The 18,344-nt window shown below is 39.8% G+C and overlaps 1 protein-coding gene across 1 annotated transcript in view; it reads right to left on the reverse strand.

Annotated features, from left to right (window-relative positions):
• LAMC1 (laminin subunit gamma 1) overlaps nucleotides 1-18,344 on the reverse strand; it is a 126,634-nt gene that overhangs the window by 13,765 nt on the left and 94,525 nt on the right. The window contains exons 12-20 of the mRNA XM_058539906.1: nucleotides 16,566-16,787; nucleotides 16,256-16,444; nucleotides 9,267-9,512; nucleotides 8,624-8,777; nucleotides 7,883-8,025; nucleotides 6,731-6,909; nucleotides 5,275-5,431; nucleotides 1,678-1,883; nucleotides 1,144-1,223 (exon numbers count right to left, since the gene is read on the reverse strand). Of these exons, the coding sequence (XP_058395889.1) occupies nucleotides 1,144-1,223; nucleotides 1,678-1,883; nucleotides 5,275-5,431; nucleotides 6,731-6,909; nucleotides 7,883-8,025; nucleotides 8,624-8,777; nucleotides 9,267-9,512; nucleotides 16,256-16,444; nucleotides 16,566-16,787 (1,576 nt within the window). The remainder of the gene's footprint in view (nucleotides 1-1,143; nucleotides 1,224-1,677; nucleotides 1,884-5,274; nucleotides 5,432-6,730; nucleotides 6,910-7,882; nucleotides 8,026-8,623; nucleotides 8,778-9,266; nucleotides 9,513-16,255; nucleotides 16,445-16,565; nucleotides 16,788-18,344) is intronic.

An 18,344-nucleotide genomic window follows, 5' to 3' on the forward strand; every position in this document is an offset into this window, starting at 1 on the left:
GCCACCGATGAGTGGCGTGGGTCCATGCCCGGGAACCGAACCCGGGCCACTGAAGTGGAGCGCACCGAACTTAACCACTAGGCCAAGGGGCCAGCCCCAAATAATGCATTTTAGCTGGGTAACTGCTAAGGTTTTTTTCAGCTCTAAAATTTCATATTACATTGTCAAACCGCAATATACAGCCATTCTTTTTGGTATGATAAACTTTCCTTCAAAATTCATGTATGAAGTATACCAGAATTAATTTTTCTCCAAGACCTAATTTTCTTGGGAGCTTTCCATGTTTTCAGCTGTTTTCTTTTAATTAGAAAATCCAGCTAAGAAACCAAGAATGTTCTATGAACTAAATTACACAGCGTACACATTCACATTTACAAAGAATAGAAAGGGAGCACACGTTAAAGCAAGAAGCCAATGTAATTGCTCTGGACACTGAGCCTAAAATTCTCACATCAGGCTTACTTAAGCACCCCACACCCCTGAGGTCTACTAGCTGTTCTGCAATGCATTCAACAAAAATCTATTGAGTACTTACTATATGCCAAAGATTGTTTTAAGCATTGGGACTTTAGCAATGAATAAAGCACACAAAAATGTCTGCCCTCATTGAGCCTACATTCTAGCAATTTTATTAAAAAAATTTTTTTTAACTTGATGTCCTCTATACTTTAAAGTCTTAAGAAATTACCTTACACTTAATAAAAATGTCTTTAAAAAAATCAGAAATAAAACAGTCTGTTTTCTTTGGTTGATTTTCGTATGCAGCATGGGCTAGTAAATGTTTTCTACTGAAACTTGAAAATTAAACATTTTTGTTAAAAATTTAAAAAATTAAAAAAAAAATTCTACTGAGCTTCTTAGTTAACTATTAACTTTAAGGTTTCAAAATTAAAAATCTAAAAATGTTATGGTGTGCAAATATAATTTCCCTCTAAACCATCATATTCTAATATTCAAAGTAAATATTCTAATTTCAAAGTAAAAGGAAGAAAAGAGTACACGTAGCTGATAACATTTCAGAGAAGAGAGCAAACTCTGCAAAAATGGGTTATGTGGAAAGTGTCTGTGGGTATAGGATGGGAAACGTGTAAACTCCATAAGGAAAGCCATAACAATCATTAAACGGATCTATCTGGAGGTTACCGTTCAGCAAGCCTTCGTGCCTCTTCTGCCAAAAGAGTCATGTTGTTTGGGTCCCCCGCAGAATCTGGCTGAATGATCGACTTTAGAGGAAATAAACAAGGCACTAATCTCAAAGGACTGAATTATTTAAATTTAATAAAGCAAGCGTCAAAAGTAAATTTTTATTAGTGTTACTTAGCAAAAAGAATGCCCCTTCTTAATTTCAGAGATCTTTACATGTCAGCATCCTTGACTGCAGATTTTATTTCTATTTTCCATAAAGGATAAAGAGAGCTTAAATTGCCTAGCACCATAGAGGGAACAAAGCTAGAGAAAGGACCCAGATGTTCTTTCGTTTTTATCCAGTTCGTGATAACTATTTCATGACAACTATGAGAAATGTAGCGTTCTTGCTCTATGCTTAGAGACAAATAAAAAGACACAGGGAGTCAATTTAGCTGAAGAAGCACTCCACTGCCAGTACCAGACTTGCTACAAATTACCAAGGGAACCACCACCCCACCGCCCCCACCGCAGACCTTCACAATCACTCACCACATTGGCAACAGCAACCTTTGCTTTCTCTAGTTCTCTGGACGCGATTTCAATTAACTGCTCTGTGCTTTCTACTCGGGCACGTGCTTGTTCAGCCAAGTTTCCAGTCTCTTCAATGGTATTCCGGATATTCTGTAAACGGCTAATTTGGCTGGATAAGGTGTTATTCACTCTCTGGAGGCGATCCATCAAATTCTGGTCTACATCTGCAATGGCATTGCAGAAGAAAGACCATAAGTTATCTGAAGCGAGGGACATATCTCACATGAAATCTGAGGCACCACTTATCTTGACTCTTCCAAACATAGCATCTTTCTGACCGGTTTTCCCTAACTCCAGCAGCACAGCTGGTCAGTCTTTACTGTGTCCAGTAGTATCTCCACGGTTACATTGTGCGTCTGTCTGTCTCACTTGACTATGAGCTCCTCTTTCATCACTATATCCCCAGCCTCATATAGTGACTGGCAAAGAGAAGACACTCAAGAAACGTCTGATGAAGGAAAGATTTTGATATTCCAGCACATGACCAATTTAATCATAAAAATACAGTGCTGTTAAAAGCACCACCAGCTCTGAGAACTGGACATTTTCCTAAACTAAGAACAAACTAGGTTCAAAACAGATGCTAAAATTTGGCAAATTAAATTTGTTTTGTATTTTAAACTAAATAGACTCTTGCTGCCACCTCCCACCCTCCCCTCTGGTATATCCATGTAATTTCTTTCAAACTGATTTCTGCTTTTGAACAGTTCTTCAAATTGTTCTTTATTAATTATGCCCATTCAACTTAAACCTCAATCCTGGGTCCTAATAAATCAAAAGATAAATATAAACTCATGCAAATATAATTCTTTCAATATTAAAATTCTCACGTCATGAGATTATATTAATATACAGGAGCCATTAAATAAGTCCTATTAAAATCGACCAGCTCTTCTTTCAGCAATGATGCTCAATACTGGCATCTAAATTTTCCAAGGAATGTAAAAAAACAGATGACAGGTCAAAGTTGAGATCAATAAAGATGAGAGTACAGGTTTGGAAAATAGCAACTTGTAAGCAGGGCCACGAAACACACGTGCAAAGTTGGTGTATGGAAAAACTCTTGCCTAATTATACAAAGTGGCCCTGATTGTATGATGACTTAAACAACTGTTTGATAATTTAAAGATTTTAAAGAAAATACAAAGATAAAAACAAATCAAAGTCATAGAAAATCATTTAGATTTAGGAAGCATAAGCAGACAATGAAGATACAGAAGCCCCTTCTCTTGAGACCTTCAAGAATGTAACAGATACCGATCTCTCTGGCCAGTTCTTTAGAGAAACAATAATAAGTGAAAAGAGAATAGATTAACTGGTAGGATCACTTCAAATGCCTTCCAATGCGAAGTGTCTAATTGCAAGACCTAATTGCACCAGATAGTCTCCTTTTAAAGCTGCAGAATAAACACAAGTTTAAACTACAAATAAATAGGCTAGTCTGAAAAGATAAATCATTATGAAGATATTTTTATTCTTGGCTAGTTTGAACCTAAGTAGGAAAGGTCAGTCAAGACCTTGACGAATCAGGTCTTAGTAGGAATGGATTATAACCCCAGCTTCACCATGGTGCTCCCAAAGCTATCAGAAGCAGCAGCCCACTATGCTCCCCACCTTTCAGGTTGCTCAAGGGGAGGTATGATGGCCACAGCTCCTATCAGAGCTTCTGTCCACCAGAATCACCTGCTTGGGCAGAGGAAAGTAGGTAGTCATTGTGGCCGAATAGAGCTAGATGTAGCTGGGGCTGTCCCGAGATGTGGGGCTTAGACGAGTGGCAGTGCTGGCTGACCTCCCTTTCTCGCCCCGTGACTACGCCCATGTGCTGATGGTGCTGGCACCAGAGCCGCGTGCCAAACCCCATCTCTCAGGTGGACTGATCGGCTCTTTAAGAATGATAACCCCACATTCAATTCTTCAATGTATATGGCATGACAGGTGTGAATTTGTTGTTATAAGAGAATACACTACTGTAATGGAAAGATGTCAAAAGTTGTTGCTGAAAAATGAACATCCTCAAAAAACCCACTACTGTTTATATAAAACAGGAAACATTTAAATTCCTCTTCACCTACGTTTTGAGATTTAAAAGGTAACAACAATCAAAACAAAATACAAACCTAAAGTTAACATAAGCTATTGACCTCTCAATTTTATTTTTCAATTTCTAAAAACTTACCTCATAGAATGATTTCTGGACTCTCATATAAAAATTAAACAAACTAGCCAAAACCAGATGCATCCAACTACTTCCTTCTCTACTTCCATAATTTTATAAAATCAAAATTATATATATTAGGGATGTTTACAACAAGAAATAAAAGCAGTATATTTAGTTTTTGTTGACCTGTACTCTGAGAGGAAGACTTCTCTAACTCTAAATAGATATAGAGTCATAAACTCAATAGGGAAGTTGATCACTGTGGTCCCACATTTACTAATGCTAATGCACATTTACTATGAGTGTCTGTGAACACCTGTATCCCAATGACGAAAAGCCCCCAAAACAAAAGTGACCTCAGCCAGATGGTGAGCACCTTGACAGAAGGAGCAGTGTCTTACGCATCTCTTCATTATTGGCGTTTAGCACAATGCCGGGCATACTACAGGCACTTAGCAAGGGTAGGAAAGGACTTGCCCAAATTTAGGAAAAAAGCTTAATCAGAGAGTAAGAAATAAAAATAAAATTTTAAAGTGATTTAAAAAGCAAGTAAATTATTTAAAATAACTGCTGTTTTTACTTTTAAAGTTTTAAAAACTCAGTTTCTTTTAAAGTCAATGAAGTATTTTAAAATAAATTGTTTTCTAATCTTAAGTCAACCCCTTTTCTGCCTATCACCAGTCTCATCAGATAATGTACCGAGGACTGATCTATCTAATTGCAAAGGACATCAAATATGCACATAATAAATAAAATATATACTTCTATATAATGTTATTAGCACATCTGTTCACTAATTAAGACAGAAAATTTCATAAGTAGGCATTAATCTCTAATCTTTACTTTCATAAATACTGAGTGTTATATATTCAGTAGCTAGCTGTTCAGTCAATACTTGAAGACCACAATTTTTCCTTATGAGAGTCCTTTCTAAGGAAATACAGCAGTGCATAAAATAAATTCTCATTCACTAGAATGATAAAAAATCAAAGTTCAAATCTTCTACTTAAAATAATGCACAGCCAAAGTGCATACCTTTCATGATTTTTTAAAACTATTTTAAAACACTCTGTAATGAGTTTTATATAATTTTATAAAGTTTTACTTTATAAATAAGTACACAGTTTATACAGATTTATCAAACACTTAGGATTTTAACATCTAATCATTTTTGATGTGTTGGGAGAATTCTTTTATGCTTATTATATCTTAAAACATCAAGTTGACAAGTTCTTGTATTTTTATATATTATTTAAAATATAAAATAATTCATACTCTACAAATGATTTAAAAATCGAGAAAGAATTTTATAAACCACACTAATTAACCTTGAATTAGGAGCCACCTCTAAAGATTGGTCCGTCTCACAAAGTTACCCACTGTTTAATCATGTATACCTTTGACATCCTGGGCCTCACGAAGGAGGTCCATAACCTCTCTCTCTGCTTCCTTTAGTCTATCCTCAAAGGCTTGATCTGTCACCATCTCATCCCCAGTTCCAAGGTTTGCTATGAAATTCTCTAATTCTTGAAGTTTCACTCGATGATCGGCAACCTAAACATAATGAAGGAAGAAAAGAAAATGTAGGACATGCAAATATTCCTGAATAGCTCAACTGTACTTCCTGCAGGAATAATAATCAAAGGGGCACCACTCTATAAATAAGTAGGTCTATACACTCCATGTATGTTGACTTTTAAACAGATAACATGAGTAGTTTTTCTTTCTCTGGCTTCAAGAGAAAAACTGCTGGGCTAGCCCCGACGGCCTAGTGGTTAAGTTCGGTGCACTCTGCTTCAGTGGTTCGGGTCCCGGCTGTGGACCTACATCACTTGTCTGTCAGTGGCCATGCTGTGGCGGTGGCTCACATACAAAAGAGAGGAAGATTGGCAGCAGATGTTAGCTCAGGGAGAATCTTCCTCAGAAAAAAAAAAAGAAAAGAAAAAAACAAAAACTGCCAGGCCCATTCCTTTGACCTTAAACACTACATGCTGATGATTCTCCAGTTCTGACTCCACCCTTGCATTTTAGATTACCCTCCTGATATCTTCACTTGGCTCTCTGACAGGTATCTCAACTTAACATCCAAAACCACACTCTTGATTTTTTTCTCTTCAATCTGTTCTGAGTCATCTCCATCTCAATAAATAATGCCTCTAGCTACCTTAAGCAAAAAACCCAAGATCTATCCTTGATTCTTCTCTTTCCCTATCCTTGTCCCATCTAATGCCCTGCCCGCCCAAACACACGTATTTATCCAACCCAATCTAGGCTTCACCTTTTGCCCCACTCCTAACCATCATTCTTCACATAGCAGTCAGAGTGTTCTTCTTAAAATATAAACTGGATTTCCTAGCTTAAAACTCTTAAGCGCATTCCTATTGGATTTGGAATAAAATCTAAATTCCTTACTATGGTCAACATGGTGCAACATAAGCTGTCTCTACCAACCTCTCCAGTCTTATCACAAACTACTCCCTCCTCATTTATCAGGCTCCAGATACCCTCCAGCTTCGAGGCCTCTGTACCCCCCATTCCCTCTGTGTGGAACAGCCTACCCATCACTTCTCATTTGGCTTGCTCCTTCTTATCCTTAAGTTCTTACCTTAAATGAATTTCCTTAAAGAGGCCTTATATATAAAGTAGTTCCCCTCAGTTATTCTCTGTATTCTTTCTGGCACTTATCTCAGTTAGTATTTCTTTATTTAATTTTTATTATTTGTCTCCCAACTGGAACATGAGTCTTGGAGAACATCGACTGTGTCTATCTTGTTCACCATTTTTTCTCTACAGCTTAGTGCACAGAAGTGCCCATTGCTGAATGAATGAATGCATGCACTGTTGACAGCTTACCTTATCCTTCACCAGCCGGTAACATGCTGGACATTCCTGGCAGCCAGGCCAAGACCTATTGTAGAAATAGTTCTCTTCACATTGGTCACAGCGATTTCCCACAAAGCCTTCTTTGCATTCACAGCGACCGTCATCTTTGCACTGGAGTGAAAGAGACCCCTCAGGATGACAGTCACAGGCTGCAGAATAAAGGGAAAAGCACATAATAAGGAAAGGAAGGAAGAGTATATTTTCTTATAACTCAGACTGATATCAAGAAGCTGACTGTACTACCATGGTAAGTAGACATTTTTTGAAAAACAAGCTGATTTATGAGAATTTAAATGGTTAAGTCTGCTTAACAGAGAGGACAAATTTTTAAATCAAAAGTAAGTTTTAAAGTAAAACGTGCATCCTTTGGAGGGGGCACATTTCATGTCACTTAATAATTATAGAAATTAGTCTATTAAACTAGTCAGTGCCCTTTTTGTGCACTTCAAGAACTCATCTCTACCTTCATTTCTCTACTATTTAATACTCCCTCTCACTAAGGAACTAGAAAACCCAAATGCTAATGCTTATTTTGCATTATTTTATAGTTTGTTTACTCACTTTGTTCTCTGAACTGAGTCAATGACTTATGCTACATTCCACAGGAGAAATGAAGGAATTCAGAAAGCAAAACCCCAGACTGTTCTGAGGCCTAATTCCAGGCAAGTGTTTATGCCAAGGAGAAGCAGATGTTTATACGTAGCTGTACCAAAAGGGCCCCAAGGGTGGAAAGCAACTGCAGCTAGTAAGTCAACAAACACATTGTAAGCAGAATCCCTCACTGTTTCATTATCTGCACTGAGAATGTGATCAATAAAAAAGTTTCGGTAATCAAAGGGAGATTTTTCTTTGGAAAAATAAAAGACTGAAAAAAATTAAGAATCAAAAATACTATAAAAGATGACATAAATAAGGTAGTTGCAAAGAAACCAGAGGAGCTCTTAATCCCAAGAGTTTTAGAAAAGGATACTGTTCATCAAATAACACATCTATGATGGTTGAGGTACAGTCCTGACTCTAAGCTGTGTGATTAGACTGAGGCTGCCCAAGTCCTTCCTGGACTTAAGGTTCTAAACAGAATTAGGGGAGACTTAAGAGTTCTATGCCACCAACACCCCTTACGTTTGCAGCCTTCAGGTCCAAACCCAAAGTGGTTGACCTCACAGCGCTCACAGTGCTGACCGGTGATGCCAGGCTGGCACTCACACTGGCCAGTGTGGACATCACACTGCCCATTGGTGGAACCCAACGAGTGGCAGTCACACCTGAAAATGAACAAATGACATTTCTCAGGTAAGAAAAACAGACTTGAAGCAAACCTTTTTTTGATTTTTCTGTCAGCATAGGACTGATGTAATTTGTATTAGAAAACAGGATGTTAAAGGCTATGAAGATAGAATGTTAAGAGTCCCTGGGGTTCAAGGAATTTTCATGAGTTCTATTCCAAACCCCTTTTTCTAACTTAACCCACACAAGCACTGTTATTCCACCACTAAAACCACAACCAGTGGCCCCTAACCTGGCACCACATAGCCGCTGACCAGGAGCTGTGAAAACAGAAATTCTCATACCGCTACCCTAGAAGGTCTGATTCTAAGCATCTCGAAAGGAACCTCGTAATTTGCATCTTTTAAAATGTTGCTCAGGTGACTCTGACACACCTGGGGCCACTGCATTCCACTCTTTTCCCTCATTAGCTTAATTACAACTCTCCAGTTGCCTCTAAGGGTGCCTTGCCTATATTAGGCACTCAAACAACTCCTGAACAAAGTCAAGCCAACTATTAAATATAACTCGCAAAAATTCATCTCTTACAACAAAAAAAGCAAAGGTTACTTCCACCAAAGGCACGTGACGTCTTACCTCTCACAGCCTTGCCCACTCTGCAGGTTGTAGAATCCGGGGTCACAAGCCCCACAGTCCCGGCCGGTCACCTGAGGCAGACACTCGCACTGCCCAGTCACAGGGTTACAGCTCCTCTGCTGCTTCACGGTCCCGTAGGGACTGCAGTCGCAGGCTAAGGCAGGAAGACAGACAGCAAAAGATGCAAATCACCTGAGAGAAATACTAAAATACAAACAATACAAACAGATTCTTTAGACTCGCGTTGTTCAGTGCAGTAGCCACTGGTCACTCGTGGCTGTTGAGCACCTGAAACGTGGCTGGTCTGAATTGAGATGTGCTGTAAATGTGTAACACACACTGGGTTTTGAAGACTTGGTGTGGGGAAAAAAAGAACATACATCTCAATAATTTTTTACTGATTACTTGTTGAAATGATAATATGTTAGCTATAAATAAAATAAAATATATTACTAAAATTAATTTCACCTGTTTCTCTTAATTTTAATGTGTCTACTAGAAAAAATTAAATTACGTAAGTGGTTCGCACTGTATTTCTACTGAACACTGCTGTGTCAGACCAAACAACTGTAAATATTTAAAGAGACCACCTGACAAATTTCAGAATAAACGAGTACAACTGTTACAGAATCTAGCTGATTACCTTTGCATTTGTCTGCTGGATTAGGAGCCAGGGGATTTCCAAAAAATCCTTCTTTGCACCGGTCACAATAGAAGCCGGCAGTGTTATAGATGCATTTCAGGCACTCTCCCGTCAAGCGGTTGCAATTTCCAACTGCATTGGGATCGATGTTGTCATTGCACTGGCACAGGCGGCAAAGCCTCACAGGGCCGTTTCTACCCAGAGGGTCTCCAAAGTAGCCATCATCACAGAGCTCACATCTTTTACCTGGGCATGAGACAATGTGATGTTATGAAAGAATGGCCTTAGACATTTCTGGTGCCACTGGTTACAAAGTCTGCTTACAATTTATCACTGGTTACAAAGAGTCTAGTGGAACCATCAGAGGCAAGACAACACAGTACAGGGGATGAGGCACCAGCCTAAGAGAGCAGAGGACCTGTGCTGCAGGTCTGGAACTGTGCCAGGCCAGGGAGTAACCCGGGGCACATCTCCATTTCCTCATTAGAAAGACAGCAACTGGTTTGCCTACTCCACTTAAGCTGTTCTGAGGATGAACTGAACTCATGCACTAAAAGTGCTCTGTAAATGAGTCAGGCTCAGGGTTTATTAATCTCTCAGTCCCAAGAGATGGCACATTCATATATATTTGTTTTTGTGATATTAAGAAAGATGAAAAATGACTCTTGATACCATAAATTTCCTATACAATGGGGTGAGCAGGATCATTCTCTTAAAAAATAAAAGGCATGTGCTAATTCTTATTTCAGCAGTGTCAACTAGCACAGAATCAGAGCATTTTAGAAGAGAACTTGGAGATCATCATTTGCCACCTGCTTCTATTATAGCTAAGGGAACAGAGGTGAAGTAACTTGCCCAGAACCAAACAGTTGATAGTAAGAGAGACAGAGCTAGAATCCAGGGCTCCTCCCACCATACTAAACTCATTGCTCCTCCTCTTTCCTCTTCCACTTTCTCACCATTATTAGCTCAAGTTGGGTTCTTGACATCTTTGTAGACAATAGGACCTGAATTAGCCTAAGCTTTCTGGAGAAGCAGAGGTTTGTTCACTTATTCATTCAACAAATATTTACTGAGCATCTATTATACACAGGCACTGTTCTAGGTTGTCAGGAGGATGTGGTGAACAAGGTGGACAAGGTCTCCATCCTCACGAAGCTTATGCTACAGCTGGGAGAGACCAATCCACAGACATATAAACAAACAGGATCACTTCAGAGAGGGAAAAGTATAAAAAAGTTACAACAGAGCAACATGGTACAGTGACAGGGTGAAGGCTACTTTATGGGTGGTTAAAGAAAGCCTCTGTAAAGAGGAGACATTTGAGATGACAATGGAAAGACAGAGAAACCAGCCATGATAATATCCAAGGAAAGAATGTTCCAGAAAAGCAAGATGAGCTTATGGAAGCAGTAAGAGCCAACAACGTAGTAAGGAATTTGGGTTTAGATTAAAGCACAGCGAGATGAGGGTTTAAAAGTGATCTGATCTGATTTACATTTTAAAGGTATTATTCTGGCTGCTGTGTGGAGAATGGATTGTAGGAGAGCAGAGTGACCCAGGGAGACCAATTAGGAGGCTACTCTGGGTGAGAGATGACAGTGGTGTGGACCCAGGTGATGGCAGTGGAAGTAGTGAAAAGTGGTGAGATTTCAGATAGAATCAATAACACATGCTGGCTGGTTGCTTCTGGAAAATGAAAGAAAAAATAATCAAGGATAAACCTAGGATTTTAGCTTAAGCAACTAGGTAGATGGTAGCATTTTTACTGAGATGAACAAGATTGGGGAAGGCACAGGGTTGAGTTGGAGAAAAAGGGAGGAAATCAAAGATTTAGTTCAGATTTGCTTAAATTTGAGATTCCTTTAGCCATCTGAATCAAGATCATAGTAGAAAATAATGGCACATTCAAACTAGCAAGACTTGAGGAGAATTTAATAAAGATACTACCTATAGAAGTATGGGCAGAGTTCAGGGAAACCACAAGGAGAGTGTAGCACTTGGAACAGTAGCTATAGGCTCCATAATCTGGGCCTCAGGGGGTGGCTGGAGGGAGCAGTTACCAGAACCTAATAATTTCTAACTTTATTAGAAAGAGCTGTTTGCAGAAGGCCACCTGCCAGGAGCTGAGAACTTTGATTAAGGTCACCAAACCACGAGGACCCTACAGAGAGGGCTCCTTGGAATAAATACTCGGCCCTCACCCTCCTCCCTCTCTCTGATCTCCTGTATGTGCTTCCTACTGCCTGAACTCAAATGGAGGCTGCCATTTGACATAGTGCATGTAGGTCTCATCAGGGTGGAGGAAGATGAAGAACGGAAGTGGAGGGGCATATGGAAGGCTTTCAGCCCACCATCTAAGTGGAGATGGCAAGTAGGTAACTGGTGCTCAAGAAACCAAAGTCAGGGCTGAAGACAGACTTTGCAGCTGTAGGCATAGAGAGGCTTTTGAAGCCTAAAGATGAAGTTTGTTCACCTAAGGGGAGAATGTAGATAAAGTTACCATGAAAGCCCTAGGCTGAGAAACAGAAGTGAACAAAGGAGACCCAAGAGGAGAGAAGAAGGAAACCAAGGAGAGGGAAGAATCACAAAATGCAAGAGGAGAAAATGTTTGGAACAGAGTGAGTGGTCAACAGTGTTGCTGACAGACAGGGTCAGATGAGGACTGAAAACTGACCACTGCATTTGGGAAATGAGATCACTGATGAGGTGAACAGAAAATGCGGTTAATAGGAAGCTAGAGGCCCTTCTTGCCTCTGATGTAAACAGTTACCAGACCCTCACCCAAGAGCCTTCCCTAGATTAGGATTAGGACAGCATTTCAGCTCTGCTTTTTCATCAGATAATTTAACTATTCTAGATATGATCCATATTTAAACCATCTTGAAACCTGTTTTGAATAAAACTTAATTAAAAAAATCTGGTAGAAACTAAAACAGAGCTACATGATAGCCATAAAAAGCCCTCACTCCAAAAAGAAAGTCTCTTCAATAAATGGTGCTGGGAAAACTGGACAGCCACATGCAAAAGAATGAAAGTAGACCAGTTTCTTTTGCCATACACAAAAATTAACTCAAAATGGATCAAAGACCTGAAGGTGAGACCTGAAACCATAAAACTCCTGGAAGAAAATATAGGTAGTACACTATTTGACATCAGTCATAAAGAGATCTTTTCGAATTCCATGTCTACTCGGACAAGGGAAATAAAAGAAAAAATAAACAAGTGGGATTTCATCAGATTAAAGACCTTCTACGAGGCAAATGAAACCAGGATCAAAATGAAAAGACAACACATCAGCTGGGAGAAAATATCTGCAAATCATATATCCGACAAGGGGTTAATCTCCATAATATATAAAGAACTCACATAACTGAACAACAGAAAATCAAACAACCCGATCAAAAGATGGGCAAAGGATATGAAGAGACACTTTTCTAAGTAAGATATACGGATAGCCAATAGGCTCATGAAAAGTCGTTCAACATCACTAATCATCAGGGAAAGGCAAATCAGAACTACAATGAGATATCACCTTACACCTGTTAGAATGGCTATCATCACCAAGACAAAAAACAACAAATGTTGGAGAGGTTGTGGAGAACCTAATTCACTGCTGGTGCAAATGCAAACTGGTGCAGCCTCTATGGAACAAAGTATGGAGATTTCTCAAAAAATTAAAAATAGAAATACCTTATGATCCAGCTATCCCACTACTGGCTATCTATCCAACAAACCTGAAATCAACAATCCAAAGAGGCTTATGCACCCCTATGTTCACTGCAGCATTATTCACTATAGCCAAGAAGTGCAAACAACCCAAATGTCCCTCGACTGATGACTGGATAAAGAAGATGTGGTATATATATACAATGGAATACCACTCGGCCATAAAAAAAGACAAAATCATCCCATTTGCAACAACATGGATGGACCTGGAGGGTATTATGTTAAGCGAAATAAGGCAGACAGAGAAAGACAAACACCACGTGATTTCACACATAAATGGAAGATAAAATAACACACGGAGACAGAGAACTGTTTGGTGGTTACCAGGGGCAAGAGGGTTGGGGAGTGGGCACAAAGGGGGAAAGGATGCATGTATACGGTGACTGACAATAATGTACAACTAAAATTTCATAATGTTATAAACTATTATGACATCAATAATAAAAATAAAAGCTCTCATGCCAAAATATCCTCTGGCAGCCTCGGCTAGTCTACCCTCTTGTCTTAGAGTCTAGGATGTAGGTTCACGTCCTGGCTGTACTACTTACATAACTTCGGACAAGTTATATAATTTTTTTTTTTTGGTGAGGAAGATTTGCTCTGAGCTAACATCTGTTGCGAATCTTCCCCTTTTTTTGCTTGAGGAAGATTAGCCCTGAGATAACATCTGTGCCCATCTTCCTCTATTTTGTATATGGGATGTCGCCACAGCATGGCTTGATGAGTAGTGTAGGTCTGCACCCAAGATCTGAACCTGTGAACCCGGGCCACCAAAGTGGAGCACGCTGGACTTAACCACTACGCCACGGGGCTGGCCCCAAGTTACATACTTTTTTTAGCCTTAGTTTTCCTTTTTGTCCCTCTCCCCACTGGGAGAGCTGTCTTTCTTCTCCTTTTGCACTCTTGTGTGTATTCCTTTATCTGAACAAACCATATTGTATTAAAACTATCTGTGCTTCCCTCCATACTTTTAGCCCCTGAAGAGTAGGGACCATCCTTTATTCATCTTTGTATTCCCAAAGCCATGTGCTTAAAAATTTGTTGACAAGACAGTATTATTAATTTACCTCAAAAGATTGTTTTAAAGATTAAATTAAATGCAAAAGCATCCCATGCGTGAAGATCTCAGGGACTGTCAGTAGTTATTCATATTCTTCAACAGTCTTCTAAGTGAGGAATACCTTACCCTGTACCTACAATCTCTATTCATTTATTCCATACATACTCGCATTGATTCAACAAACACATATGCCAAACACTATTCTGGGTGTTAGGGACACAGAAGTGAATACAATAGACAAAAGTCCCTGTTCTCATGGAGTCTGAACTGGGGGGGAAGGAGGAGAAGGGGAAGATAGACGATAAACAAATAAATAAACATAAAAATATCAAATGGTTAAAAAGTAAAGCAGGATATAGAAATAAAGAGTGATGGCATTATTTTTTATAAGGTCTATGCTGTTTTTCATAGAGATCTCTATACCCTAATTAACATCCTCAAGAACTGCTACAGGTCATTCCCTTCAAGCCAGGTGATAACTAACAAAACAAATATATTTCACAAGTCGTGTGGGGGAAACATCTGGTTAGTGACTAATACTTTTATAACATTTTCCAAGATCTCCTATATTATACTGTCTCTCCATTAAGTATCCCAAATAGTCTCAATCCATGATTTGTATTATTTAGTATAGACATGAGAACAACGCCACAACGCTTAACTGTTTAGTGGTATAGTTGTCTACCCAGCGAAACAACAGAATGAGTAAAGAGATCTCTCATCAAAACGTTGTATTAAGCACTTCTGGGAATCGATACTGCAAGTAGGATGCTTACTACACACTATGGCAGCAGAGCAAAGGGTCCCAAGAACCTGGGGTCAGAGGGCAGGGAGGGTTCACTGAGAAAAGCCTTCCTGGGGAAGTGCTGTTTCAACCCAGCCTCACAGAAGAGACAAGAGTTGGCCAAGAAAAGTTAGGTTTGGATAGCGGAAAATGGGGTAAGCACTCTAAAGAAAGAGAACGGCATATGGCAGGCCAAAGAATCTGGCACATCTGGGGGACTACAAGAAGCCTGGGAGGGCTGGAGCAGAGCGTGTGAGTGCACCAGTGGGTGGTGGGGACAAGGCTGGAGGAGTCTGTCTGTGTGAGATTCTGTTTGGCTGCTGTTTAAAAAAAAAAAAAAAAAGGCATCAGAAAAGAGTCAAAAATATGAAATTCTACACTAATTTCTACTCCTTATTTTCTCAACTACCTTAAACAAATGACTCTCTCTCTCTGTGTTGCAATGTCCTTGTGCTCAACGTGAGGTCAGTGGAGTAGTGGAAGGAAGATGGAGTGTTGGGATGTTTCCCAGTGATTAAGGAATGTTTTGATGAGACACAAGAGATACAGATTATTAGCTCAGTGCTTTGGTTTTTTACTTATTTTCATGCTCTGTAGTCAAATCTTTTGAATAAAAAGCTTGTAATGGAGTCAAAGGCTGTATCAGAAGCCTGCCCAGATCCTCTCCATTACGTGGAGGCTGAAGTCAATGGAAGGAGGGAAACAGTCACCATGAGCCTCGGTCTCCTCAGTCAGTCAGCACGAGAAGTTCCCTGAGTAGCTAGGAAAGATCTAGTTTTACGTTCTCATCAAAAAGAAAGAAACTCAGAGAATGGGAACAGAGGCCTATCCAAAGCTATAAAACTATTTTTTTCCCAACTAAATGTGATGGGCTCTGATATACTGAAAGAACCATTTAGAGAAAGAATCTAAAGAATTTAAAAATTACCACTTTATATCAAGAATCCCAGGACAGTCCCACAAACTAAAAATCAAGCTTTGGTTCTCATCTTACGAGGGAGAGTATATTGTAGTAATCATCATCTTTGGCGCCAGAACGCCGAGGCTGAAATTCCAGCTCCTCCAGTGACTAGCCATGCAGCCTTGGACATGTAACTTTATGTCTCTGTGCCTCAGTTTTCTCAACTGTAACATGGGAGTAATAGCAGAACCAACCTCATAGCTCATAGGGTCGGGAGGATTAATGAGCCAGTACATGTTAAAGCGCTTATGTGGCCATAAATATGTTAGCTATTATTAGTATCTGATATGCATTTTATGAATCCATAATAAACCTGTTTTCTATAAAACTTTTGCCTACTCAGAAAACTGTAATCATTGAACCAAACAAAAAAGCCCAAAACCCCCCAAAGCTCTTCTGTCCAAGATATTTTTGTAGGACGGAACACTGAAAGCAGATGGAAAGAGCAGACTTACCGGTGGTGCCAGTAGGACAGTTGGTGCATACTACCTCCTGTGTCTTAGGGACAACAGCACAACTTGAGCCCCCAGGACATGGACAGGGTTGGCAATCAGAGGAGGCGCCCATTGTTGAATCTCCGTAGTACCCATCACTACACTTCTCACAGTGGGGGCCAGCTGTATTGTCTCTGCAGTTACAAACACCTGTTTGGAGAGTGGGTGTGAGAAAACAGGCAAGTGTACAAGCAAATAAGACAACGAGCACTTCCTATCCATCTGCTAAAGAGAACCTAGGTCTAGCAGCCCCCCAAAACCATTTTCTCACCTGTCTCAGGATCACAGGTCTCACTGTGTCCATTGCAGGTACAAAGCACACATGGACTGTATGGTCCGAGACTCGGGGTTTCCCTTCTGTAACCCGAGAGGCACATCTCACAAAACTGTCCTCCGTATCCCACAGGACAGGTGCAGGACTCCACCCAAGCGGCAGGGACCCCAGGCCCAGGACGAGCACTTGCCAGGGTGACATCATCCAAATATCCAGCACCTGTGTTTGACGGGGAAAAGAGAATCACTGAACTGGCTTCCATTTTCCAAAACCTCACAAAAAGTCAATAACGCTAAAGAATAACTAGACCCAAAATTCCAGAGACAATCAAACACATTTTAATTCATTTATTGGAGAAGATAACTAGAAAATCACATTTGGAACAATCATGTGGTACTTGATGCTAAGTATCTGGAATGGCAGTACAGTAGACACATATTTTTAAATACACACACACACACACCTTTGTTGGATTCTACAGTTCTTCCAAACACCAACGAGAAAAATGAAAAGCACTGGGCAATAACACGGGGCAAGAAGAGGTAAGAGCAAGAATGTGGGGGACAGGAAGAGTTTAAGTCTGCAGCCATTAAGCAGTGGTTTTGTTCTTTTGCCACAAAAGCAGGCACTGACTGGAAAGGTGAAGGATAAGAAAGCAGGGAGAGCACCTGTCAACAAGCGCCACACAACTATATTCTTTGCCCTGCATAAAACAGCAAAAATAAGTCAACAAGTTCTAATACACAGCGCTACTTGGACAAATATGCAGTTACTCCAAAGCCATTATGCCACATATCCAATGCTTTCCCATTTCCAGAAAAAATAAAAGCAGAGGAAGCCTTATATTGGCTTAGACCAATGGGTCATCCAACCCAACAGTGCCCGTCAGAGCCTCAGCAGGAACATCCTGTGGAAGAGGCAGTCCTTGGTTACATCATTATAGCTCCCCTTAATATCCATTCCACTCCTCTCTCTTGCAGACTTATGTTTCAAGTATATTCTCCCTTGTTATGAAATATCACTTGCCGTTTATATAATTCTTAGAAACTGACAGCCTGAGGCTGAAGGACATCTTTTCTATTACCGCCTTGAACTTAGTTAACTTTTAATGTTTATGGGTTTTTTCCCCTAGTTAGATCATGAGATACATCTCCATTGATTAATGTGCTTCCAACTCTAAACATCCTTAAGTCTCCCCATGCTAAAAGTACTCCTCCTTCAATCTTGTCCCTACTGCCAAATTACGGTCCATCTCTTTTCCTTCTCTTACGGCCAAACTTCTTAAAAGAATAACTTTTATTTTACTTCATCAGCTTCATACTACTTATCAAAGCACTGCAATTCACCTCAGTTTCAACACTTCCAAAAAAAAAAAAAACCTCACCAATGGTTCCTTAGTCACCTAATCCAACATCCAATGGTGCTATCTTCCTAAACCTATTAATTGTTTCTCCTCCTCAAAATTCTTTTTTTCCCTTGAGTCTCAGGGCATGGTCCTTAAATAACTAGGTTTCCAGGAATGCATCTTCTTTTCTCTATTTTTTTTGGTCATATTTCCAATTTTAAAAACTATTGCCCTTATGTTGACAATCTTTCAATTCTAGATCTCCAGTCCTAAGTTCTTCCTAAGCCCCAGACCCATATGTCTAACTACTTATAAAGACATTTTCATCTGGATATTCATTCACACATCTCAAAAATCAACGTATTCAAGCTGCTGATGCCACTCCCCATGCCACACCACCACCCTGACTCCACTTCCCCCAAACAGCTTTA

The sequence above is a fragment of the Diceros bicornis genome, chromosome 4, assembly GCF_020826845.1.
Source record: "Diceros bicornis minor isolate mBicDic1 chromosome 4, mDicBic1.mat.cur, whole genome shotgun sequence".
In the NCBI taxonomy this organism is placed as follows: Eukaryota; Metazoa; Chordata; class Mammalia; order Perissodactyla; family Rhinocerotidae; genus Diceros; species Diceros bicornis.